Source organism: Bubalus bubalis, chromosome 17 (genome assembly GCF_019923935.1).
Source record: "Bubalus bubalis isolate 160015118507 breed Murrah chromosome 17, NDDB_SH_1, whole genome shotgun sequence".
In the NCBI taxonomy this organism is placed as follows: Eukaryota; Metazoa; Chordata; class Mammalia; order Artiodactyla; family Bovidae; genus Bubalus; species Bubalus bubalis.
In genome coordinates, this window is record NC_059173.1 from 59797921 (window position 1) to 59822722 (window position 24802).

General features: G+C 46.9%; 2 protein-coding genes across 8 annotated transcripts in view; one reads left to right on the top strand and one right to left on the bottom strand.

The window, feature by feature from the left end:
* C17H4orf51 (chromosome 17 C4orf51 homolog) overlaps positions 1-12048 on the top strand; it is a 52616-nt gene extending 40568 nt beyond the window's left edge. Inside the window, exon 7 of the transcript XR_003104333.2 lies at positions 11856-12048. The gene's annotated coding sequence lies outside the window, so the exon portion shown is untranslated. The remainder of the gene's footprint in view (positions 1-11855) is intronic.
* Positions 12049-14423: 2375 nt separating this feature from the next.
* Positions 14424-24802, bottom strand: part of ZNF827 (zinc finger protein 827) — a 192280-nt gene continuing 181901 nt past the window's right edge. For 2 of the 7 annotated variants that reach the window (XM_025268127.3, XM_044930474.2), the window contains exons 12-14: positions 22391-22582; positions 21843-22035; positions 14424-18353 (exon numbers count right to left, since the gene is read on the bottom strand). In XM_025268127.3, the coding sequence (XP_025123912.2) occupies positions 17513-18353; positions 21843-22035; positions 22391-22582 (1226 nt within the window). In that variant the 3' untranslated portion in view covers positions 14424-17512. Of the gene's footprint in view, positions 18354-19814; positions 19848-20123; positions 20191-21833; positions 22036-22390; positions 22583-24802 lie in introns of all 7 variants that reach the window. The other 5 variants (XM_025268129.3, XM_044930475.2, XM_044930476.2 and 2 more) reach the window with 5 other exon arrangements.

Here is a 24802-nt window from a genome sequence, read left to right on the forward strand (position 1 = left end):
GCCTGGTCTTCTAATGAGCCCCTCTTCAGAGCCTCAGCTGGCCTGAAATGTTAGAGTTCTTACCTCTCTTCAGCTCCTTCCCTACCAATTCGTAGTCTAGTCCAACTTGGTAGGCAGAGGAAGAAACAGCAATCAGCTGCTAAACCTGGCCCTCAGCACCCCTTCTCAGGACCGCTGTCATCGTCGTCATGGTGACCGGTGCGGACAACCAGCTTCCCCAGCAAGAAGAGCGTCACCACCCCCGGGAAGGGCATTTTCGTATTTTATTAGAATTGTTCTTTGTTCCAGCATGGTCCATCTTAGAACATATGTGTGTAGGTCCTGTGATTACAGCTACTGACAGTTTCTCTGAAAGCCTTTTGTAAACTGTAACGACATGTTATACAAAGGTAAAAAGGAATGGATATAAAAGTAAAGAATTAACTTGCATTTCCGATTTTTCTTTATCCCCAACCTTTTAACAATTTACTTTTTGATTACAAAAATAAAAAAATGAATATACTCTCCTTTTCCCCCTTGATTACCTTTTGGATTCATTTTTCGTCTTGCTGGAGTGCACCCTCTGGTAGGTTTTGCTCTCTCCACCAGAAAGTACCTGTGGATAATAAATTTTCCTGAGGGCTTTTGTGTCTGAGACGTCATTTTCATCTGTCTCCAGTATTAAAAATTTGGCTTATTATGAAACTCTAAGTTCATATTTATTTTTTCTTGAGCATATCGAAGCTATTTGCCCTATTTTTTTTTTTTTTTTTTGAAACGCTATGATTGATCTGACTCATTCTTTTGTAGACTCTGTTAGGACTGTCTTTGTCACCTTGATCTTCTGGAGTTTTATTATGATATCTCTGTGTGTTAATTTAATTTTTAAGCTTATCCTTCTCAATACTGATAGGCTCTTTCAATCTGAGGGCTCAAGCCTTTAGTTCTAGGATGTGGGGTGCTGAGGAAAAAGCCAGAAAGGTTATATTGACCTATATAATAAAGTTCTGGGGAGAGAGAAGGGGTCATGTGGCCTGAACATTGGGGGAACTCTAAGGGGTTCTAAAGAGAGGGAGAAGAGTAAGGTTTGGAAGCATTCATTGCCAGCGAGGTGAGGAAAATGTCATCAGAGATCTTTAAGGTCTTTGGATATACATCAAGAATGTACTCCCTTCTTTGGTATTTTATGAAGAAGCTGAAGCTTGAATTTTTGTTAATTATTTTTTTTTTTCTGTGAAACTTTTCCTGTGATTTGATGCTGAAACTGAACCACAAGACTCTCTTGAATTAGTATGAGTTATAGAAACAATTTTTTTTTATAAAATTTTAAGCAAATACTTTTGTTTCATTCTGTGTCTCTCTCCTCACTGACCTTCTCTCTCTTCTTTTATATAATGAGGAAACGAAATTAGATGCTTCAGTCGTGCGTTTCTCTGTAACTCTCTTTCTCTCTTTTGCTCATCCTTCATCTACCTACCTAAATATTCTTTTTTATGACTAATAGCTTATAAGAAGCATAGGCAAATAGTTGGTTCACTCATTTCTGTAATCTAATTTGTCACCAAGTGAGCTGTCCTGAGCAGATCATAAATTTGGGTAAAGAGGACGGCACAGTAACCAAGCTTATAGCAGGCCAGGACCCTTGGCTTAAGCTCTGGTGTAGGAAGCTCTGCCAACCCCCGCCCCACCCACACCACAGACGCTTACTATTCTAGCCTGAGGAATTCATTCCATAAATTCTCTTGGGCCACCCATTGGAACTGATATGTAGCACAGAGGAGGGAGACTTAGGAAAGGCTCAACCCCAAAGAGCATCTTTGAGCAAACAAAAGCAGAAGATGCAAACAAAATTACATTATTTTTCCATAAACATCATCGTTGGGTCAGTTTTTATCATGTGCATGTCTTACCTTTTGGAAAGCAAGAAAGATGATTAGTAAACATTTTAAAATATGAAGAATATAGGTGCTAACATTAAAGGTCCAAATTCTCCTAGGAGGTTTGGCTTGTGTGGGGGCTGTTTCTTCCACTTCTAATATACACACTAACATGATTGCTGTAAAGAGACAAGAAGCATATGCAGCCTGTAAACTGAATTACTCACTCTCCTGACTGAACCGTGATTGGGGCTTGAGTGGACTTCCCTGGTAGCTCAGCTGGTGAAGAATCCACCGGGAATGCAGGAGACTCTGGTTCAATTCCTGGGTCGGGAAGATCCCCTGGAGAAGGGATACGCTACCCCAGCATTCATGGGCTTCCCTGGTGGCTCAGCGGTAAAGCATCCACCAGCAATGCGGGAGACCTGGGTTCGATCCTTGGGTTGGGAAGATGCCTTGGAGGAGGGCATGGCAAGCCACTCCAGTATTCTTGCCTGGAGAATCCCCATAGACAGAGGAGCCTGGCAGGCGACAGTCCATGGGGTCACAGAGTCAGACACGATTGAGCAACTTAGCACACAGCACATAGGGCTTGAGTAGCCCCAACTACCATGCAGCCCCAGTGCCCAGACAGATTCGGACCTCCTTGTTGGTAGATGCTAATGGTACTCTCACTAGCATTTGCGACTTTCCTGAGTAAATAGTAGTGCAGTATAGCCTATGAATACCATTCTGATGTGTCATCCTTTTCAGGTCACTCCATACATAGTGACTGAACTTGGGAGGTAGATGCCTGCTGGTCTCGGGTTAGCACCAAGATGGGAGTGAACTCTCAAGTGGTAGAAGCCTATCAGGATCAGCTCTGCTGACGTCTGCTCTTCTAGACTGAGGAATTGTTCTTCAGAGCTTCTCTAGGACCACCCAGTGATTTGATGTGTGACGTAGGGGAGAGAGCTTTGGGGAAGGCACCAACATAGCAGTGATTATCAGCAGTAGGACCTCAGAGCAAGTGAAGGCGCACGATGTGAGCAAAATTAAGGTCAGAGTCTTCTATTTTTAACGAGTGATCTGTGATGATCTTTTATTTTTTGCCATGCGGCCCTGTGGGATCTTAGATCCCTGATCAGGGATTGAACTGGCATCCCTTGCATTGGAAGCTCAGAGTCTTAGCCACTGGACCGCTAGGGAAGTCCCTCAGAGTCTTCTGAGAATGTAGGGCAAATAGTGAAAACCATTCATGTGGATCCTCAAGGGAATCCTTGAGGGTGTTTCTTCAAGCTGCCATCAGCATTTCTTCTTTTCTGGAGTGCAAGATTTCCTCCACTTGGTGTGTAACCACTGTTCTATCTGTCTGCAGGGAGGCGTGTGTTTTCCAAATTATAGATCTCTCCTGCCTTCCTACAAAAAAAAAAAAGTGACAGTGTGAGGTTTTTAAAACTGCACTTTACTGAAAAAGAACCATGCATTTGCTTTAAATTTTCAGGATACTATATTTTCAATTTTTTGTTACTCTGTAATTGTGTCTTCTCTCTCAATTTCCTATACTTTCCTTCATCTTCCCACCAACGTTTATGTTAAACAATGAAATACTTCTGTAGGTAAAGACGCTTCTGGAATTTGGTCCCCATGAAGAGAATCCAATTTTATTTATCATTATTCTTTAATAACTTAAACAGTATTTATTTGGCTGCACCAGGGCTTCCTTGCAGCAGCAGAATCTTTAGGTGCAAAGTCTTAGTGTAGTGTGTGGGATCTAGTTCCCCGACCAGGGATTGAACCCAGGCCCCCTGCATTGAGAGCTCAAGTCTTAGCACTGAACCAACAAGGAACTCCTGAGAATCTAATTTTAAAGGGAGAAATTCTGAAATAATCACCACCCCTTGTCTGGAAAATTTAAGTTTTCATAGGACAGCATTTGTAAAAGCAGGCCTACCTCCAGAGAAACATGTGACAAGTATCTGGCAGATGCCATCACTGATCACTGTAACGCACTCCCCTTAAAAACCCTTCCATTTTTACTTGCTCTAATTCACTGCTTTAATGGAAGAGCCCACCATGGTGACACGCACACTCTTGTTTGTCAAAGTGTGAGGCCCTGCCAGATGGTCTTCTTCAGAAGAAATGCTTTCAATATGATAATGTTTATATTTGTGTTTCTGGCATGAATTAATAATTTTCTCATGATATTTAATAAGAAACAGATTATTTCATTTCCAACTCATAAAACCCTGTACCTTTCTTTCCATTATGTCTGATGAGAGTTATTTTCTTCCTGTTGGCAAGCTGGCAGCAGGTACGAGCAGGATCGCTAAGTTGTAGCTCTTTTGCCTCAACTGGAGTGTGTACAGCCCAGAAGGGTTGGAGATTCACTACTCCATATAAAGGTGGACTTTGCAATGCATCAGAAAGCGACAGTCAGGGTAGCATGAGACCAGGCCTCCAACGTAAACTATCTCTTTTGAGTTTCAAGATTAGACCTCCGTGGTGTAGTACTCTGGATGTTGGTAACTGAGTCTGTCCTCTCTGGCCATATCCATCACATTTTGTTTTGTTTTATTAAAGTTAAAGTCCCTTGGACTGCAAGGAGATCAAACCCATCAATCCTAAAGGAAATCAACCCTGAATATTCACTGAAAGGACTGATGCTGAAGCTGAAGCTCCAATACTTTGGCCACCTGATGCAAAGAGCTTACTCTTTGGAAAAGACCCTGATGATGGGAAAGATTGAAGGCAGGAGAAGGGGATGGCAGAGGATGAGATGGTTGGATGGTATCACTGACTCAATGGACATGAGTTTGAGCAAACTCTAGGAGATGGTGAAGAAGAGGGAAGCCTGGTGTGTTTCAGTCCGTGGGGTCGCAAAGAGTCGGACAGGACTGAGGGACTGAACACAACAAAATTTATTTATTCATTTTTAATTGAAGGATAATTGTTTTACAGTGTTGTATTGGTTTGTTGCGGAGAAGGCAATGGCACCCCACTCCAGTACTCTTGCCTGGAAAATCCCATGGACGGAGGAGCCTGGTGGGCTGCAGTCTGTGGGGTTGCTAAGAGTCGGACACGACTGCATGACTTCACTTTCCCTTTTCGCTTTCATGCACTGGAGAAGGAAATGGCAACCCACTCCAGTGTTCTTGCCTGGAGAATCCCAGGGACGGGGGAGCCTGGTGGGCTGCCGTCTATGGGGTCGCATAGAGTCGGACACGACTGAAGCGACTTGGCAGCAGCAGCAGCAGTGTACTTGGTCACTCAGTCATGTCTGACTCTTTGCGAGCCCATGGGCTGTAGCCCCCCAGGCTCCTCTGTCCATGGGATTCTCCAGGCAAGAATACTGGAGTGAGTTGCCATTCTCTTCTCCAGAGGATCTTACCAACCCAGGGATCGAACCCGGCTTCGGCTTTGCAGGCAGATTCTTTACCGTCTGAGCTAGAGGGCAGTTGTATTTAGAAGTACTACTGACTTGTACCCACGCAGCCCATTTCCTGTGGATACCTTTGACTGACAGAAACTTGTCCAGGCAGACAGCAAGAGCAGGGCATGAAGACAGACTGGATGCACTTCAATGGATGAATTATACCAGAAAATGATGTGGGAAATTGGTGTGGAGTGTGGCTGGGATTCTAGATTACTCTTCTCTTCTTCAAAGGACTGTGAAGTGGGGATCAGGAGAGGTTAGGGCTCCCCGAGAGGGAAGGGAGGGTTCAACATCTTTGGGCAAGTATGAGGCACGAGTGATTTTTTTCTTTCACTATCAAAGTTAATAGGGCTTCCCTGGTGGCTCAGTGGTAAAGAACTCGCCTGCCAGTGCAGGAGATGTGGGTTCAATCTCCGGGTCGGGAAGATCCCTGGAGAAGGAAGTAGCAACTCACTCCAGTATTCTTGCCTGGGAAACCTTGTGGAGGCACCTGGTGGGCTACAGTCCATGGAGTCACAAAGAGCTGGACCCGACTTAATGACTAAACAACAACAACCAAACTTGATACACGGGTAGACTCTTCTCCTTGTCACCAGCTGCTCACCAGCAATTCATTCTGGAACATGTTGGAATTTGCTTTCCATCCCTAACCTGTCACTGACACTGCATCCTGAAAGATCACCGAGGGCTGGCATATCATCGGTCAAGGCTGTGGGATTCAACCTCAACCGCCTCTTCCTTGGGGATTTTGTTTAGAGGACCCTCTCACCACAGCTCCCTGAAGCGCTGTGCTCTGCCGTGGCTTCTCTAGTTGTTGCTCTTTGGTCTCCCGTGGTGCCTCCCCCTCCTTCCCCTGGGAAGTTGGCATCTCCCAAGATTCTGTCTTTGGTGCATTTGCTGCTGTTGCTCTTGCTGCTGTCGTGTTATCACCTGCCCCACTGGCTCCCAAAACCATTTTTGGGCCTACAAGCCTGATCGTGAGCTTTGTCTGAGCTCTAGAATAACACTTTCCACAACCTTACGACCCAAGAATGACCTACTCAGAGAGGAAATTACTTCTAGACCTTTGGCAAGGATGCTGAGGCCCTGCACCCAGATCTTAAGAGGGGAAAGACAGGAGAGATTCATAAAATACTTGGCAGATAAAATGAACAGGACTTTGATGCATTAGCTATCCAAAGAAAGGGAACAAGAGAAAGGAAGAGAAGAGATAGAAGGGGGCAAAGTTGACCCCTGTAGCTCAGGTAACTTGGAGGGTGGGTGTCCCTTATTGATCGAGCGCAGTGGTCCCCAACCTTTTCGGCACCATGGACCGGTTTTGTGGAAGAGAGAGTTTGCACTGACCGGGGGCAGGGGGGTGGTTTGAGGAAGATTCAAGCGCGTTACATTTATTGTGCACTTTACTTCTATTATTATGACATCAGCTCCACCTTGGATCACAGGCATTAGATTGCGGAGGCTGGGGACCCCCGGTCTAAAGAGCACGCGGTTAAGCGCACATCTCAGGGAGAAGATGGTGGTTTCAGTGTAGCGTATCTGAACCTACCACGTCTCTCTGCCCTTTTCATCCTCCTTCCCTGTAGCACCGCTAGGATTATCTTCCTAAAATACAGGTCAGATCCTGCCATCGTCCTTCTCAATGTATTTTCCTAGTTCTTGTTAACTAGAGAGTCGTTTGGATGTTCAGACTCCTTAACAAGGGACTCAAAGCCCTACCCAAGCTGGCTTTGTTTGGTTTCATTATCATCTTCTAGCACAACAGAGCCCGCCATGCGGTTTCTCACCTTCTTGCTTTTCCTCAAGCTGTTCTCTCAATCTGGAATGCCCTCCCCACTCTTCCCGCCTCGGAGAATCCGACTCAGTCTTGAGACTGCAGTTGGCTTTCTCCGTTCCCCAGAAAGCCTCCTGTCACCCTGGTTGTAAGTAGTCGCTCTTTACTCAATATTTCTATAGCAGTATATGCGTAGTTTTTTCCTGGTATTATAGTGCATTTGCTCAACTGTGCGTTTCTTCTGTGGGTTGGCAGACACTTTAAAAGGGGCTTCCCAGGTGGCTCAGTGGTAAAGAATCTGCCTGCCAATGCAGGAGATGTGGGTTCCATCTCTGGGTCAGGAAGATCCCCTGGAGGAGGAAATGACAACCCACTCCAGTATTCTTGCCTGGAAAATCTCATGGACAGAGGAGCTTGGCGGGCTACAGTCCATAGGGTTGCAAAAGAGTTGGACACAACTTAATGACTGAGCACAGCACATCCCAGCAAATGCCTAAATATTAGGGACTATGTCTCATTTATCCGTTTCTTACCAGCTGCCAGCACATAACTTTCCACATATCGATTGCTCACTAAATAATGAAAGAAAAGGAGAGAAATTGGTCAAGGTTAGAGTGGAAGTGGAGTCTGGGGTATGGGGGAAGAGGTGATGGGTTGTACAGGCTTGCTTTGGAACCTGGAGACTGGGTTGGAAACTCTGGGTTGTGGAGAACAGATGCAGAGCGTAATAATGAGGGAGGCAGTGGATTATGGGTAATGTGAGGGGTTCATATATAAAGACAGGATCCCGTGACACCAAATCATAGTGAAAGTGTTAGTCCCTGAGTCGTGTCCAACTCTTTGCAACCCCATGGACTGTAGTCTGCCAGCCTCTTCTGTCCATGGGGTTTTCCAAGTGAGAATACTGGAGTGGGTTGCCATTCCCTTCTCCAGGGGATCTTCCCAACCCGGGGATCAAACCCAGGTCTCCCGCATTGCAGGCAGATTCTTTACCATCTGAGCCACCAGGAAAGCCCCACAAAATCGTGGGTGAACACAATTTAGCCTACCTTTTGGGCAGACAGGCCAAATTATAATGTCCCTTCATCAACAGGGAATTTTTATTCTGCCCATTTAAAAAGACACATAGCCTCGTTGTGTAAACAAAACCCTTGCATATTCGGTGATGGCTGCTGGGTCTTTGTCTGATGCCATAAAAAGATGGGACCTTGACCAATAGTATGATGATGACCCATTGCTATGCCCATTTCCTTAATTGTAGAAAAGATAGGCAAGAGGGTATTCTCTTAACATTTCTTCGACCCTTAATTATTCTTTTCACATGATACTCTTTCATTAGCCTGTATTTATTTTTAGCAGCACAAAGGAAGAACGAAAAATATTATCTTTTAATAGTGTGAATCCCAGAATAAAATAATTCATGGTCTTCCCTCTGGCTGCTCTCACACAAATGCATGTCTATTATGTTCATATCTGCACTGAACGCTGTGTGTGCTGTGCATGTTCTGTGTAACCATACGTAGCCCAATCTTCCTTAGTAAAAGGACCGCCAGTTGTGGGTTGTTGGTGCTCTTTAGTCTCTCAGACATGTCTGACTCTTTGGCAGCCCCATGGACTGTGGCCCACCAGGCTCCTCTGTTCAAGGGATTCTCCAGGCAGGAATACTGGAGCGGGTTACCATTTCCTTCTCCAGGGGATCCTGCATTGGCAGGCAGGTTCTTTACAGTTGAGCCACCAGGTAAAGCCCAATTGTGAGTTACAGGTGGAAAAAAAAAAAAAAAGATGAAATACCTTGAACATTTCAATTTTCAACTGGGGGCTTCCCTGGTGGTCCAGTGGTTAAGAATCCACCTTGCAGTTCAAGGGACATTGGTTCGATCCCTGGTCCAGGAAGATCCCACATGGCTGTGGAGCAAGTCAGCCCACACACCAGAACTACTGAGCCCACGCACTGCAGCTACGGAAGCTGGCGTGCCTAGAGCCCGAGTTCCGCAACAAGAGAAGCCACCGCGAAGAGAAGCCCACACACCGCAAGGAAGAGCAGCCCCTCCTTCACAATTAGAGAAGGCCCGTGCGCAGCCAGAAGATGAAGTAAATAAGTAAATCTCCACCGAAGTTTTCAATTAGCTGTTTTCCATGAGAACAGATACCTCCCTGTTCAGCCCCACGTTCGTTCCTCTGGGAGGTACGAGCATAAAGAAAATGCCAGGTGAATGCAACTCCTTCATTCTTAGATGGGTTCTGGCTGCCAGCCCCTTTGTTGGACCAGCGTTGATGATCAGCTAGGACCTCTGAGAGCCACCAGGATGCCTTTTGCTTGGGCTTGAGGCCGGCCGCGAAGCCTGAGGCGTGGCTGCTCTTCCCTGGCTTCGTGGGGCTCTCACGCGGCTTTCCCAGTCTAGGAGGCTCTTTGAGGTGGGGGACAGCCCATGTCCCCGTCAAGCAATTTCCTCTCAGTCAAGTCCCGGAAGGACTCAGTCTCATTAGAGAAATCAAAAGGGGAACGCCAAAGGAGGGAGGGCTCTAAAGAGATTTTATAGTTTCTCTCTGGCTATACAGTTGGGATAGCCTTTATTAATACCTACTTCTCAGGTCCACCTCTTTCCTTTCATAGCGCCACAAGCCAACACTGTCTTGGTTCTTCCCAGCTCCCAGTGGGGGAACGGAGAAGGTCTTCAGGCGAACCTAACAGGTTGGATGCACAGCCAACATTGGTTTAGGGGCTAATAAAGGGATGTCAACGTTTATGCCAAATATGACGGTCTTATCAGATACCAATGGCTCTGCATCTCACAGACTTACCTGCTTTTTTCCAGGCTTCACTGCAGCAACCAACTCCGGTCAGGTGTGGTTGACAGCACCTCCCCTCAGCTTCACCAACAGTCTCTTCCATGCTGCACCATTGGCTTCTTTGCCGCCTCTGTGGCTGCCTGTGGGGAACTTCTCAGTCATTCCAAACCATGGGCAAAGCCGGAAGTGCGAGGGAACTGACACACACCGCGGCTGCTCGGGCGCCTTCTCCCTTCTCTCGTGCGACTTGTCAACCCTGAGTCACTTTCACACAGCTCCTCAGGAGGTTCCTACGGTGACTCAATGCCAGTTCTTCACTGCAGCGACTGTCTTGCCAAAGCGCCCTGGGATTGGCTTTCCCCTCTTACCTGCCTCACTCTTTCTAGGTTCCCACTTTTGTTTCTGGAATTACTTCCGAAAAAAAATCTCAGGGTTCAGCTTTTTAGGGGAACCCAGAAAACACTGAGATAAAAGAAGGGGGCAAACTATAAATGCTGATCAAGCTCATTGTGTGGAGAATGTTCTAACAGACCTTCTATTTGAAGAGGGACATAAGGGAACGAGGGGGCTTGATTGTCCTTTGTAACACACACTGTGAAGTCTGTGGACCACTAATTAGAAATTGCAGTTAAAAATAGAAGAACTCTAAAGGCAAGTGATAACATTTCCTATTTAGAAATCTTTGAGACTGGAGCGACATCATTCTGGGATTCAGGCTGGAGGATGGCTAGATAAATGTCCCTGGTTCTAGCCCTGTGTTTGCTCTTGTCTTACTTGTCTGATGAGGGGCATAGGTCAGTCATTTTCCTATGTCTCTGGAAAGCACGTGTCGTCTTTCCATCCAATGAACGTCCCTGTAAGCATTGATAATGTGCTTAGAGTCCTTGGGTCCAGAGTCTTTCTAAACAAGTGGCAAAATGAGAAGAATATATTCTTTAGGTTAAAACTAAAGTGCCTTTCATTACCTTTTAAAAGAAAACCATTTGCTCTTCTCCAGAAAACACCCAACACATGGTCGGCAGAGAGCTTAGCAGTCACGGCGGCATCAGACACCTGGTGGAGGCTGGAAGCAAGTGGTGGGAAAGGGAGGGGGTGGAGTGAGAGGCGTGATGATGGCCAGGGGGAAACCTTTCATTGCCACCTGGCCACTCCCAATCCTCTAAGCAGATTAAGTACCCATAGTTAGGTGAAGCATTTTGTTGTTGTTGTTTAATTGCTAAGTTGAGTCCAACTCTGCGACCCCACGGACTCCTCTGTCCGACCCCCACCAAGCTCCTCTGTCCATGGGATTCTCCAGGCAAGAATACTGGAGTGGGTTGCCATTTCTTTCTCCAAGGCATCGTCCCCACCCAGCGATCAAACCCCCGTCTCCTGCTTGGCAGGCAGATTCTTTACCACTTGAGCCACCTGGGAAGCCCAAGCCACCCTCAAGATGACTGCAGACAGTCCAAGCATGATGCCTAATGTTTAATCAGAAGACATACATTTTAGGTCTCCCAAATTCTGAAGTGGGCAAAAATATATTGTTAGGCATTGTTTTCTCCCTTAAGTCTGTTATGGTTTGAAAATATTGAGGTACCACTGTTGCTATAACTGCCTTGCGAGGGCTCTGTTTGGTGACCACTTTTGCTTCAGACTGACTTTTGCTTGTTCAGCAAGAGTCATGGGATCATCATACATGTTGTCTGTTAGGGTGGGAAGGGATCTTAGAGACCATCTAGTTCAATCTTTCTTTTTATAAGGTGGTTCCGAGTCAGACTTCAAACTCAGGTGATCTAACTCCACGGGAATGTGTTTTGTGGTTGGAAAACACGTTCTTCTCTGTCATCCAGACATTCTCACTAAAGAGGCTGGAAGACCACCTCTAGGGACTGGTGTAGGGGAAAATAATTGAAGTATGAACTGAGATAGATTCTCTGCTTAAGTTCTATAATTCTGTTGAAAACAAATTAACTTACCTTAACTCCATCAGAAAGGAATTCCAAGGCAATATAGCAATTGACTTTCCCTTTCTCCTTTGCAGCTCCTACTAACATGAGCAGGATTTACATTTTCCTGTTTTAAAGATCCAGCTGGCAAGAATTATGAATGGGAGAACAGCTAACTCATAAAGAAGAGGCTCTGATGGATAACCTCAGACCATTCAGACCTTGGACAGGAGAAGAATGGGCCCCTTGGTCCATAGAGCCACACTTTATTTACCCCAGGGCCAGCGTTATGGGCATTTGCTTTCTTAGTGAATTTTAATTACTTGCAAAATAAACCTCATTTTGTGTGGGATTCTTCCGTTCTGAGAGTCCTAGACGTAAGAGTGTTGCCTGGGATCTCTTGAACATCTGAGGTCGGTGACATCTTGGAACGCAGTCTGAATCCCAAGAGTATTCTCTGATCCTTTGATTTTTGCTCACAGGTCTTAAGGCACTATTGGGAAGGATTCCAGTTTTGCCTTCTCTTGGTGGGCTTTTCAGGTGGTGCTGGTAGTAAGGAATCTGCCTACCAATGCAGGAGATGCGGTTTCCATCCCTGGGTTGGGAAGATGCCCTGGGGGAGGGCATGGCAACCCACTCCAGTATTCTTGCCTGGAAAATCCCACAGAGGAACCTGGCGGGCTACAGTCCATGGGCTCACAGAATCGGACATGACTGAAGCAACTTGGCACGCACAAATGAAAAAACTGATGAAGTTGTTTATTTTGTATGCGCCCCCAGGCTGCTTATGAACCACTGCCAACAGATGCAATCACTCAGCTGCTGTCCCCGTCCACTGCTCCCTCTCCTTCTGTATGAGTTACCCCAAACACTGAACGCACCGAGGTGACTTGATTCTACGTTTAGGCCACTAAGATGTGCCTTCCGCTACAAGTCCTTCATGAGCCCCATGTGACCTTTGGCAGCCAGGGGCTCTCATGTGACGCTTCTGACTGTGGGTATGGAGGTACCAGTGGTCATCAAGCCTTGACACCTCTCCTTGTTCCCATGACCAGGTCTGTGGCTCTGTGAAATGGTCAAGGACAGTTTCTGGTGTCCACCATATGGGGCCAGTCAGCTGTAGACACTCTATAGAAAACATGGCCTTGAGTCTTAGCTTACAGTCTATTTAACAAGACAGGCATAAAAGGATGTATGATCTTGGATGAAATTCCAACAGGGGCCACATAGCTGGGTGGGGGTGCCGGGGTCCCCGAGCATCGATCTGAGTACATGATGATGGAAGGGAATGAGGCCTGTCCTGTCCTGGATGGCTCCCATCCCATCCACTTTTCAACATTACTGAAAGCTCATTAGCAGAGAAACGACTAACAAACTGATGATTATTTTCTTTCTATTTCTGGCTTTTCTCAACCAAAGGGAAAATGTGAGGTAGATGTGAAATCTAAGGGAAAAAAATACATACTCAAAATGAGATGTCATGTCTGCCTGTAGTGCTATAGCAAAAAGCAAAGAAGTCTGAGTTATTTTAGTGTTTTCAATAAACACCAAACACAACTGAGTATTTGAATCAAGGGAGAGAAGATTATTCAGTCTCCTAAGACAGTTACCGGATGAAAACACGAAGGGGAGTATAGTGTCTGATTAATGATTGGCCGTTTTCAAAGTGGCTTCTCCTACATTATCTCATTTTATAAAAAGTAAATTTCATCTTTTACATGTTAAAGTGAAGCAGTTTGTAATTTCTTGCAAGTAAAGGATATTAATAAGCAAGTTGTGAACCAGCAGATTCTCTTCTGCTGCATTGCATTTTTCATCAACCATCACCGATTCACAGGGATGTTCTAACAACTTTATTTTTTATTTTTTTTCTAACAGAACTTTAAAATGGTGTTTTAAAAAACTGTTTGCATTTATCAGTGTGTTTGCTAGCTTGATGTCACTCTCACTTGCTCTCTCTCTTTTGGGCTCAGTTTCTTTCTCCAGTACCTTCCTTTGAATGGGGAGCTAGAACTTGCATTCGGATAGATTATTATTTAGCTTATAAAACATACCACTTATTACAGTTCTTATAGTTGCTAGACTTCATTAAGACAAATAGAATTACTCATCTGTAGTCCCCTCTTTGGCTATGGGGTCTATAAAATGCTGTTAAGCAGGAGAGGGTAAGGCTGGTGTACACTTTCCAGTGTCACGAAGTATTTTCTGGAAGGAGCCAGCTTGCAGCTGTACTGATGAATGAGACAGTCTCAATACTAATGGCCTTGAAAGATTTACATAATAGCAGTTTGCATTAGAACCATGGCTGTTCAAAACTTGCATTTGCAATAGTTGTAACTAGTAGCGAACATTTCCTAGGGCTTCCCTGGTAGCTCAGACAGTAAAGAATCTGCCTGCAGTACAGGAGATCCGAGTTCAATCCCTGGGTTGGGAAGATCCCCTGGAGAAAGGAATGGAAACCCACTCCAGTATTCTTGCCTGGAGAATTCATGGACAGAGGAGGCTGGTGGGCTACAGACCATGGGGTTGCAAAGAGTCAGACATGACTTGGAGACTAAACTTACCTAAAACACACTGAAATTCGAGTATCAGAACATAGCAAGACAAAACTCAGATTAATAAGTAGCCAAGAATGGCGCTCAAGAAAGAAAAAGAAACAAGAGTATAGCCAACCTTTTTTTTTTTTAATTAGAGTATATTATACTTCCAAACTGGATACACTAGAAATTGGCAATGCAACATAAGATGCAAAGGAATATACCAGTTACTGTCAAAATGACCCTGTACAGCCTTGTAATGCAAAAAGCTTTATACAATACAAATTTTCAGTAATGTACATAAACCTTGACAGTATGATCATCTGAACATAATACGAGGAGTTAAAAAAAGGAGAGAAGAAAGTGCAGAGAACTCTAACTGTATCACTATATGGAAAAATAAGCTAGCTTTCATTGAAGAATGCATAGTGAAAACAGAATCAAAGTTAGTTGGCAGGTGACTATCTCAAAGATATTAGTGTTTTACACGGAAAGGATATCTATGGAATACATCCTTCCCTGAGTATCAAACTGCAAACCAAATTCAGGGGTATGTATTACCTCAGTGGAATCTGAAAAATGCTGTAGATTTTTCTTTATTAATAACAATAATAATAATATAAAAAGTCAAACAAACTCCAAACACACCTTTTCTCACTCAGAAAACTTTTATAATTTACCAGAAAGATTGATGACTCTTTCCAAAGTGCTAAAAAAGTTGCCCAATTACATTAAGCATCACTAAGTCATTCAAATCCGAGTTCAGTGGCACACATCTGAGCGGTAACCGTCTCCTTCCAACACCCCTCTTGATCTTGAAAGTTTTACCCTAGGACCTCGTATTGCACAAGTGGCATGCTGTAAAATCCGCAGTCCTGTCAGGGCCGCCCTTCAGGTTTCAACCTGCCATTGCTCACGCGGGGCTCGCCCTCCTGCCAGCCTCTGTGGGTTCCCCATGGCCCTCCTTCCTGTCATCACTGAACTTGCAATTGTGAAAAGCACGTGACTAGCCAAGTGGCACATTCTCCAGCACATGGGGGTAAAGACGTGACTTGAAAAAAACACCAACCCATCCACAAGCCCAGTATTCTTGGAGTGTATTGTCCATACCTGTCTACAGTGCCTTTAACTGAAACACTGACAGGGCGACGCTGAGTGACATTTCAAACGTGGCCAAGAACAGGCGTCTCTGCTGGAGAACAACCCAGGGAGCGGGAGCTTCCCGCCCTCGCTGGCTCGGCCTCCCTGCCCCCGGGGACAGGTCCTTAGTGTAAACAGGCTTGCCAGGGCTGGGTGACTGGCAAGGGGAGCGGGGCACACCTGCCAGGTCTGGGGGAGGAAGGGTGGGTGTGGGGGAGGAGCGTGTGTGGACAGAAGGTGCAGACTTCCGGCTTCCTGCACTCTGTACAAGGGGGAGCTTTCGGGGAAGCAAACCGACTACAGGAAGAAAATTCGGGATGCTTTTATTTCCCTCCGGATGAAACAGATGGAAAAAAAAAAAATCCCACCTCTAGGGTAACACATGATGGAAAACAGCAACGCAGTAAGAAAGCATTCCTCCTGTACACCGGTTCTTCAACAGATAAATAATATATAAACTTTATATTCCAAACTTCCCATTATCATACAAAGCACATTTCTTCCTGCTTTTTTAGCCTGTTTCATACTGGAAATTCTGTTGTCTTAAAAATACAAGCCATTAACATGTTTAGCCAAAGATTCTTTTCTTCTTTTTACATCACCCCTGACTTTTTAAGAATATCGAGGGGTTGTACAACCAATCCACACCTGCTTCTTGCTGCAATAAAGTGCTGCACATAAGTTGCCATTTTAATGACCACAAAATAAGAGCTTTAAATAAGTATAAAATTAGCCTCCTAGCAGGTTATATCTACCAGGCGTTAACAAAATGGAATACAGAATTACTAATAACATGGAGAACACCGCTATAGCCAGACAATTTGCAAACACAATGGAAACGTCTCAGGGGCATAAACTGAACGGTAGGACTAAACAGCACCTTTTTGTTGGGTTGTTATATGTCAAAGAGGTTATGACAAAAGTTTCAAACATACAGTCTACTCATTCCATAAAAAAGGTACATTTTCTTCCTTTTATGTTACTTTTTTTTGCAGATGAGAAACAAAAGCTAGTGCAAGACCAAAGCACTGTGCAAAACTGCTGTTTCTTTTTTTTTTTTTTTTAGTCTGAGCATTTATACCCAGAATTTATCCAAACCCCTTTTAATCTCCTTGGCTGGATTTATCAACCATAAAAATTTTCACTCATACACTGTTTTTTCTTTTCCTGCAAACAAATGGTAACCACTGACTTAATACATCACATATATATATATTTTTTTAATCTGCCCTTAAAAAATGATGCAGTGTGTGTACCATACACATTGCATACATATGGACACACACACAAAACACACTTGAGTTTTGTGATGTCAGCTGCAGTGCTGCAAGCTATTTCTTCCAGGTGGGACTCTCGATTGCTCTCTTCATAACCAGAGACGTGAGCACAAGATCTCCAGGACGCTGGAGAAATCGCAGGCAGCACTGAGTTGTCTACCATTCCTTCATCGAGGAAGCACCAGGCCCTACCACTCTGCAGCCACAAAATAGAGAGGGGAAAGGTGATGAAGGAGCTCCGGGAGGGAATGCAGCGCATGAACCACCCAGGAGGGCAAACAATGCTCATCGCTGTCAAAGCAGCCAGTACAAAGAAGGTGCAAATGTCATGGCACACGACACACGGCTGTCTCTTTCCGAATCCACAAACGCCCACATGCCCCATTCGCCCAACAGAAAACAAAATGCACCGGTATGGAAGCTTACAAGTGCTGATTGCTATTAAGGACACTCTCTTTAGGGTTTAACAAGACAGGTTTCCTTTCAAAGTAAGGAGAAGGGCCGAGAGTGGGAGTGGGTGGCTGGGGAGGCATGCCTCTGAAGGTAGACGGTGCAGTAGGTCACCTCTCTGAAGATTGGATAAAGCAGCTTTCAGGTCAATGCAATAGGTATACACACAGAGCCAATTCTCTATTCCTTACTAAAGATATACAGTACACGTGGTTCAAACCCGGGCGGGCCTGTAGGTTTTTGCAGCAACGTACACCTGCTGGGGTTGTGTTTTAAGTTTCGTGGGTTTCGTCTTTTTTTTTTTGTTTATCTCTGTCTCTTGGTTTTTGGTACGGAGCCCGGCTGCCCTCAGACAGTCTCGGCTCTCTCTCTCAGTCCCAGGTAGGCCAGGAAGGAGTGTTTGGGCGAGGGGATGCTGGGCGGCGCAGTCTGAGGTCGGGGAGGGTGGAATGTGAGATCCAACTGGTTCTTGGGGTATAACATCGTCAAGGGAATGAGATGGGCGAAATCCGAGTTCCGGTACTTGTCAAAGCGCAGAGGGGAGCCGTTCAAGGGCATGGCCTTGAGTGCCAGGTTGGGCTCGGAGCCGCCGCCGCCGCCGCCTCCGCCTCCGCCGTGGGCGGCCGACAGGGCCACGGTCTGCAGGGCGTGGGAGGCGGACATGACCGACAGGGGAGACAGCAGGTGGCGGGCGCTCCCGACCACCAGCAGCGGGGCCCCTGGGCCGCCGGCTTCCTGGGAGGCCGGGGCCGGGCCCTTCTTGTCCTCCTCCGGGCTGTCCGCGCTCTGATGCTTCTTGACGTGGCGGCTGAAGACGAAGGGGTGAGTGGTCTTGAACAGGCACTCGTCGCAGCTGAAGGTCTGGCGCGGGGCGTGCTTCAGCTTCTTGTGCAGGTTGAGATTGTCCTTGCGTTTGCAGCTGTAGCTGCACTGGTCACAGTGGAAGGGCCGCTCCCCGGTGTGCACGCGCACGTGCTCGATGAGCTTGTTGGCGGTCTTGGACAGGTAACCGCACTGGTCGCACTTGTAGTGGTTGCCCAGGCGATGCGCGCGGGTGTGCGTCTCCAGCTCCAGCTGGTTGGCCTTCACCGTCTGGCAGATCCGGCACTTGTACTCCATCTTGTAGTGGGTCTTCACGTGGCACTCCATGGCGGCGGGGCGGTTGGTGGAATAAATGCAGAATGGGCACCTGCCGGGGGAGGGGGGGAAGCAAGGACGGGAGAGGGTCAGCCCTGCGGGGTCTCGGGGGGTACGCTCCCCAGCTGCTCCCCGCCTCGCCAGCCTGCCCTCGGCCACCCTCCCGGCTCTGAAACCCGACCTGGCCCCTGCCCAACCCGGCCCTGCCGCCTCCTGGGGACCCTCGGTGGCTCTGCTGCGGACAGAGCCATCCCTTGGCCTGCTCGGGGACGGGGGTCTCCTGGCTGCACTGGCGGATGCCAGCCCCCCAGGAAGGGGAGCAGAGCCAGCGCCGGGTTGGGGGGGCACCCAGCTAAGCTGTTCTCCCCTCCAGTCCCCGCCCCCCCGCCCGGCCCCTCGGAGCCCTCCCCGCCCCCCACCGGCCAGGGCCGAGGGCTCACCCTCAAGACCTCCCCTCTAGATGGGAGCAACACAAAGAATCGACTTTTCATGCACCACACCAAGCACACGCAGAAAGGCTAAGAGTTTTGAAGAACAGCTTATAGGGGAGAGCTACCTCCAGCAAACAGAGAGTCGTAGGGGTCAGAATCGTGCTGATTAAAGGGTGGTTAGGATTGAGAAGGCCTGTGTGTGTGTGTCTGCGTGTGGGAGCAAGTGTGCTGTAGATACAGAGATCTGGACTCCTAAAACCTGTCTCTCCTACAGCACTGGGTGTCCATCAGGGAAGGGAGGTGAGAACCGTCACTGGGGCTCAGGAGAAGAAGACCCACCCACCAGCCTGTCTAGGAATGAGGGATGGGGGAAGGAGACAGCTGCTATCTAGACCTTGAAGACATCATTAATGCATTATTAATGATTAATGTTATTACATCATGGAAATAATAGTCATCCAAAGGGATCATAAGCTCTCAGCGGGCAGGACTCCCCTTCCTTCTGCATTCTCTGCAGTGCTCAGTAGAGGAGCCCATAGTGGGCACCGATTCCTTACTGGACTGGTCTCTACAAGTCATTTAGACAGATTCTAGCAGAGCTCCATCACCTGATGGGTGGGCTGTGCCCCGGGACAAAGTCTGGGCCACTCCATCCTAGGCAGTGAGGCTGTGCTGCCCCCAGGCCCCCTGGCTGTCCAGAGGGGCAAGGAGGGTAAGGGAGGGGCAGGTTCACAGAGGTTGCTGAGCTTCGCTCTGTAGAAGCTGCCGGGCTCGAGTCGGTGGTTGATATGATGGCTGTAGCGTGTATGCTCTCTTTACCAAAAGGATGCAAATGCAAAAGTGGCTGCCTTGGCTCTGGACTGGCACCTGCAAGGGCAGGGCCCGGGAGTGAACTGTCCTCGGAGGGTCTGGAGAGGATTTCAGCAGAGCCCAACACACCCAGAGCCCGCGCACTGCTCCTGAGCGCCAAGCCCGCCGTTAGCCTCGGAACCTCAGCTCACAGAAGAGTGCACGCAAGAGAACTATAAAGCCCATTCCCAGGTCAGCTGCACACACAACCCCTACGCCAAGCTGGGCCTTACCTAGAGGAGTCTGAAACTCACCACTGTCCTGAGCTACGGCAAAAGAAAAATAATAGTATAATCTTATTTGATCTGCATTATGAACAGGATATAGAGTACAAGCAGTCCCATCACAGAAAAGCAATTTAGACATCAGCAGTCTGTTTCATGTTAAGGACGTTTCTGTGACCCACGGCTCAATCTTTCTTTCGCTGCTCAGGCAGAGGGAAAGGGTTTTCTACGTTCCCGTTATTTATCGTAAAGACTCTCTGACAAATTACTTCTCTGAGACGGCAGAGGGAAAACAAAACAAAAACAAAAAAGACTCACTGTATAGCCAGAAGGTATTAGCAATTTTGTCAAAGTATTCTTCTACTTGGTCAGCCTAGAACATGAACTATCACATAGGGGACCGTTAGCACTGCATGGGAAGTGTCTACACCTGCAAAAGCATCAGGTTCACTCGGCATCCCCGCCAGTGGGCCAGAGGCTCGGGAATGCCTTAGGTCCCCGAGGACAGGGGGTTCTAACTGGCAAAGCCACAACTGGCTGGGGCCACAGGTAACGGGCGTGACTGGGCTTCTAGGAAGGGCAGTGAGCACTAAACCCACCAAGGAAATACGTGGCTTTTTAAAAAATACGTAAGAGTACGTGTTTATTTTGAGGGGGGCAGTGGGAATAAACCAAATCAAATTCCCAAATAAGCACGTGCTAGGCATTTCCCATTCACGTATTCTTGAATGCTCATCGCCCCACTCCCCTTCCTCCTACCCTCCCCCTGCCCCACCTAATCAGCCCCAAGAGTGAACCAAAATGGGATCTGACAGTGGGTGCCACTTCCTCTGTCTGGAGGAGTGTTTGAGGAGGGTTCCCCTGACCGGGCCGGAGCCCAGGGACTCCACCCTGCATTGCCCCCCACACTTGACTCCCGAGCTCCTGCTAGGTCGCTCCACCCCTCGCCCATTCAGGACAGTCATGCCTCTTCTCTTGGCAAGCTGTGAGTTTCAAAGATAAACGTGTTTTTAAAAACAAGAGGTGTTCTTGTTCTTGTGTTAAGTAAAATGTCATTTTTCATTCTTTTAATTACACCATCAGTTCAGCTAAACATGAATAATTATGCTTTGAAAATGGTGTGTCTTTCTGTGCTCAGTGACAGATGCTTCTTTCTCCTTTCCTAGAACACAAGTGCCTCGTGAACGGGGCCTCTGATTTCAGAAGCGCCAGGAAGATTAAACTCTGGTAGAGCTCGGACGTACATTTCCCGAGGGTGGAATTATGTTTTATTCCTTGTTTGCCCTTTAGCACCTATTATCAAGCCAGACATACAGCGTGTTTTGATAATAACGGATGGGTCTCTCTTCTGACCAGAGGGCTTGTTGCAAATGTTGGTTAATGATGATGCTCATTGTCTAGGTCTTTGGGGATCTGCGAAGAACATGTGATCAGAGGTGTCAGATCTCACGAAGGCGACACCAGCGAGATCCCAATTCCAGTTCCCGGGAAGGCGTAAAGCATGTTTGCAGGAGGACACGAGGCACGTGATCTCTGCATGAAAACGTTGCCTCTTGCCTGTTCACACTGGCAAGTATCCGATATCTGGAGGCGGGTGTGGTTGGGGTAGCTGTAGTGCTTATTTAAAAGACTTGTGGCAAATCATCTAAAAAATAGAGATGGTGAAGTGCAGTGACAGTGTAATGATTTGCACGTGCGGACACGTTATAACCCCTAAGTCCCTTACAATCAAGTCTGAACGGAACTCAAGTGGTGTAGGCTGAGTCTGCTCTTACATGCCCGTGTTGGGCTGCTTCAGCGAGTTGACCATCTTGGGAAATGGGAGTCTCGTGCTGACATCTGCAGACCCCCTTGGGGACAGGTCTAATTCCTATCCAGCTAAAGGCAGCAGAGGTGTGCCCGACTAATGCCCCCGCCCAGGCCAAGCTCCCTGTCTCCATGACCCCAAAAACCTTCAGGGGAGGGGATGGGGCAGGGGTGGAGGCAGGGTGTTTAATAAAACAACACAGTAAAAGGTTCTGTACTTGCTTTCCTTACTTGAGCCCACCGGTGGGGACAGTGTGGCATTTCTTATGTTCCAGCAGCTGTTCGGGGGTCTTCATGAACTTGTGGCACACGTCACACTCAAACATCCGGGTGATGAGGTGGATCTGCAGATGGCGCTCAAACATGTTCTTCGTCTTGCAGACAAAGTTGCAAAAAACGCATTCGAACCCTGCAAGGACCGAGGCTGGGTGTACGGGTGCAGGGGGCAGAGGGAGAGGAGGGCAGGGGTAGGATGGAGACCACCCTCCTTCTCTTTCCCCCCAGCTACACTGTTCCAGGCACCGCTCCCTGCATCTCTGAGCTAACATGAGTTAAAGGCACAGTTTTGGCATCAACGTCACACTCCCCATCCTTTCATTCCATATACCGATGCAAACTAAGCCAAAAATCCACATGCAAATTTTAGAGGCTATGTGTTATACTGTTCCCAGGCCTAATATCTGCTTCGCAACATCACTTGTCTCCAGGCTTTATCTCAAGACTGGGTCATCCCTGCAGAGTGGATAGGACTGAGCAGCCCAGCCCACCTCCTCCCTTACCTTTCTCTGGCTTTTCCTCACTATTCAGGGAGGGCTGGCTCCCGGGCATGACAGAGATGACCAGCAGGTTGCTTCCACTCTTGTTCTTCTGAGAGCTGTCTGAATCGTCCTTGCTGTTGGCTGAATCACTCAGAGCCGAGAGGGACGAGGAAGAGGGGCTATTTGATTCACTGGGGGTCTTCCTGTCTTCCCCTGAAAAATTAAAAAAAACAAACAAACCAGGTCTGTTATTTAGGAGATGAAAACCCTAGAATAATAGCAATCATGGGTGGCGGACAGCTGGGGCCTCCTGGCTACACCTTCATTCAGGGAGCATGCGCTGAGGTTTCCTGCTTTGCCAGTGCTGGGTCCCAGGTCCCAGGCATGTGGTTCTTGGGCCAAGAGTAGATATTCAACTGGCAAGTATTTACTGGGGTCTTATAATTAAATTATACTAAGATGAACGTGTTACCAAGTTCTAGGAACCGTGTCATACTTTAAATGCATGATCTCGTTTTAGCCTTTCAAAACTCCAATGAGCCATGACTATTATCCTCCCCATTTTACAGACAAGGGAAGGGAGACAGAGCCAGGTTAATGCGGCCTCGGTCGCGCGGCTAGGAAGTGGTGGACCAGAGCATCACGCGGTCTGATTCTAGTGTCGGTGCTCTTCATCAGGGCACTGGGCTCTCCCTCAAAGCCAGTAGTAAACAAATCAAGAGGCCAAGAAAATCTAGCATCAGGAGACTTCTGCTTCTCTTCAAGACAGAGTGTCAGAGACTGGATTTGACCACTGTTACTGAAACAATGAAAACAAACAGACAAAATTTATCAATAATCTTCACAACACTGGATGTGAGGCAGTGAAGAGGAGTGACCCCTGAGAGAAAGGGAAGACAAGAGGCGGGCCCTCGGATTGCCGTGCTTCCCGCCTTGGGAGACTTCACCATCCAGGCTGCGGTGCAGGGATGGGGAACCACCTGGCAGACTCACTGAGCTGAGGAGACAGAGCTGACGCTCTGAGGAGATTAACATGCCTGGACTTTGCAGGACAGAGCATCCGAGAGGAAGGAGACGCACAGGAGAAGAACCCAGAGACCTGCAGATGGCCCCCGAGGATACTCAGAAGAGTTGGGATCAGAGCACGTGTGTGAGGAAACCACCCCAAGTTAAAGGGGAAAAAGCCATCTGAAAGGCTTCAAGAACAGTGTCTGTTTCCACTAGCCAAATTAGAAAAGTTCATAATTCCCAAGGCATTGAGTAGAAAAACATTTACTAGTGGGTAATGATTAGCCTCTCGGATGGAGCACTGCTCCAGACCTGCCTAACAAATCATAAAAGCAAGACCCTCAAAAGATCAAAGTTGCCAAATAATGCCTAAGACAAAAGTCAAGGGTATTTATAGGAATATAAAGTATACAGCACCCAACAAGGCAACCATCACAGTGTCTGACATCAAACAAAGATGGTCAGGCATGCCAGGAAACAAGAAGACACTACCCAAAACCAGAAAGAATAATCAACCAATCAGATTTGCCAGGAACTGACAAAGTTGCTAGACTTTACAGGAAATGACATAAGAGCACTTATTGTAACTGTATTCTATATGTTCAGAAAGTTAAGTGGAGATAGAAACGATATAAAAAAGACCCAATCCAAATTCCGAGAGATGAAAATCATAGTGTCTGAGATGAAAAACAGACTGGATGGGATTATTAGTGACTTAGACACGGCAGAAGGAAAGATCAGTGAACTTGAAGATAATTGCAATAGAAATAATCTGAAATGAAACCGAGAGGAAAAAGAGGCACAAACATGAAAAGAGCATCTGTGAGCTGTGGGATGCCTGCTGGTAGCTTAAGCTCAACTTCAGTTCCTAACTGGGTGGGGAGGGCAGAAGAAATATCTGAAAACACAAAAAATTTTCCAAATTTGAGGAAAAACCATACATCTACAGATCCAAGAAACATAATGAACTCTAAGCATAAGAAAGATAAAGAAATCCATACCAAGAGACATCATAATCAAATAGCTCTAAATGAGTGATAAAGAAAAAATCCTAAAAGCAGCCAGAGGAAAAAAGCTACATTATGTGCAGAGGAACAAAAGTAAATAATATGATGGCAGATTTCTCGCTGGAAGCAATGCAAGGGAGAAGTAATGGAGCAACTTCTTTAAAGTACCGAAAGAAACAACTGTCAACCTGAAACTTTATACCCAGTGAGAATATATCTCAAAAATGGAGGCAAGAGGGACTTCCTTGGTGGTTCGGTGGTTAAGATTCTGTGCTTCCACTCCAGGGGGTCATGGGTTCAATCCTTGGTTGGGGAACTAAAGATCCCACATGCTGTGTGGTGCAGCAAGAAAAGAAAAGATAGACGAAGAAAAAGCTAAAAGAAATCATTACCACAGACCCAAATTGTAAGAAATGGT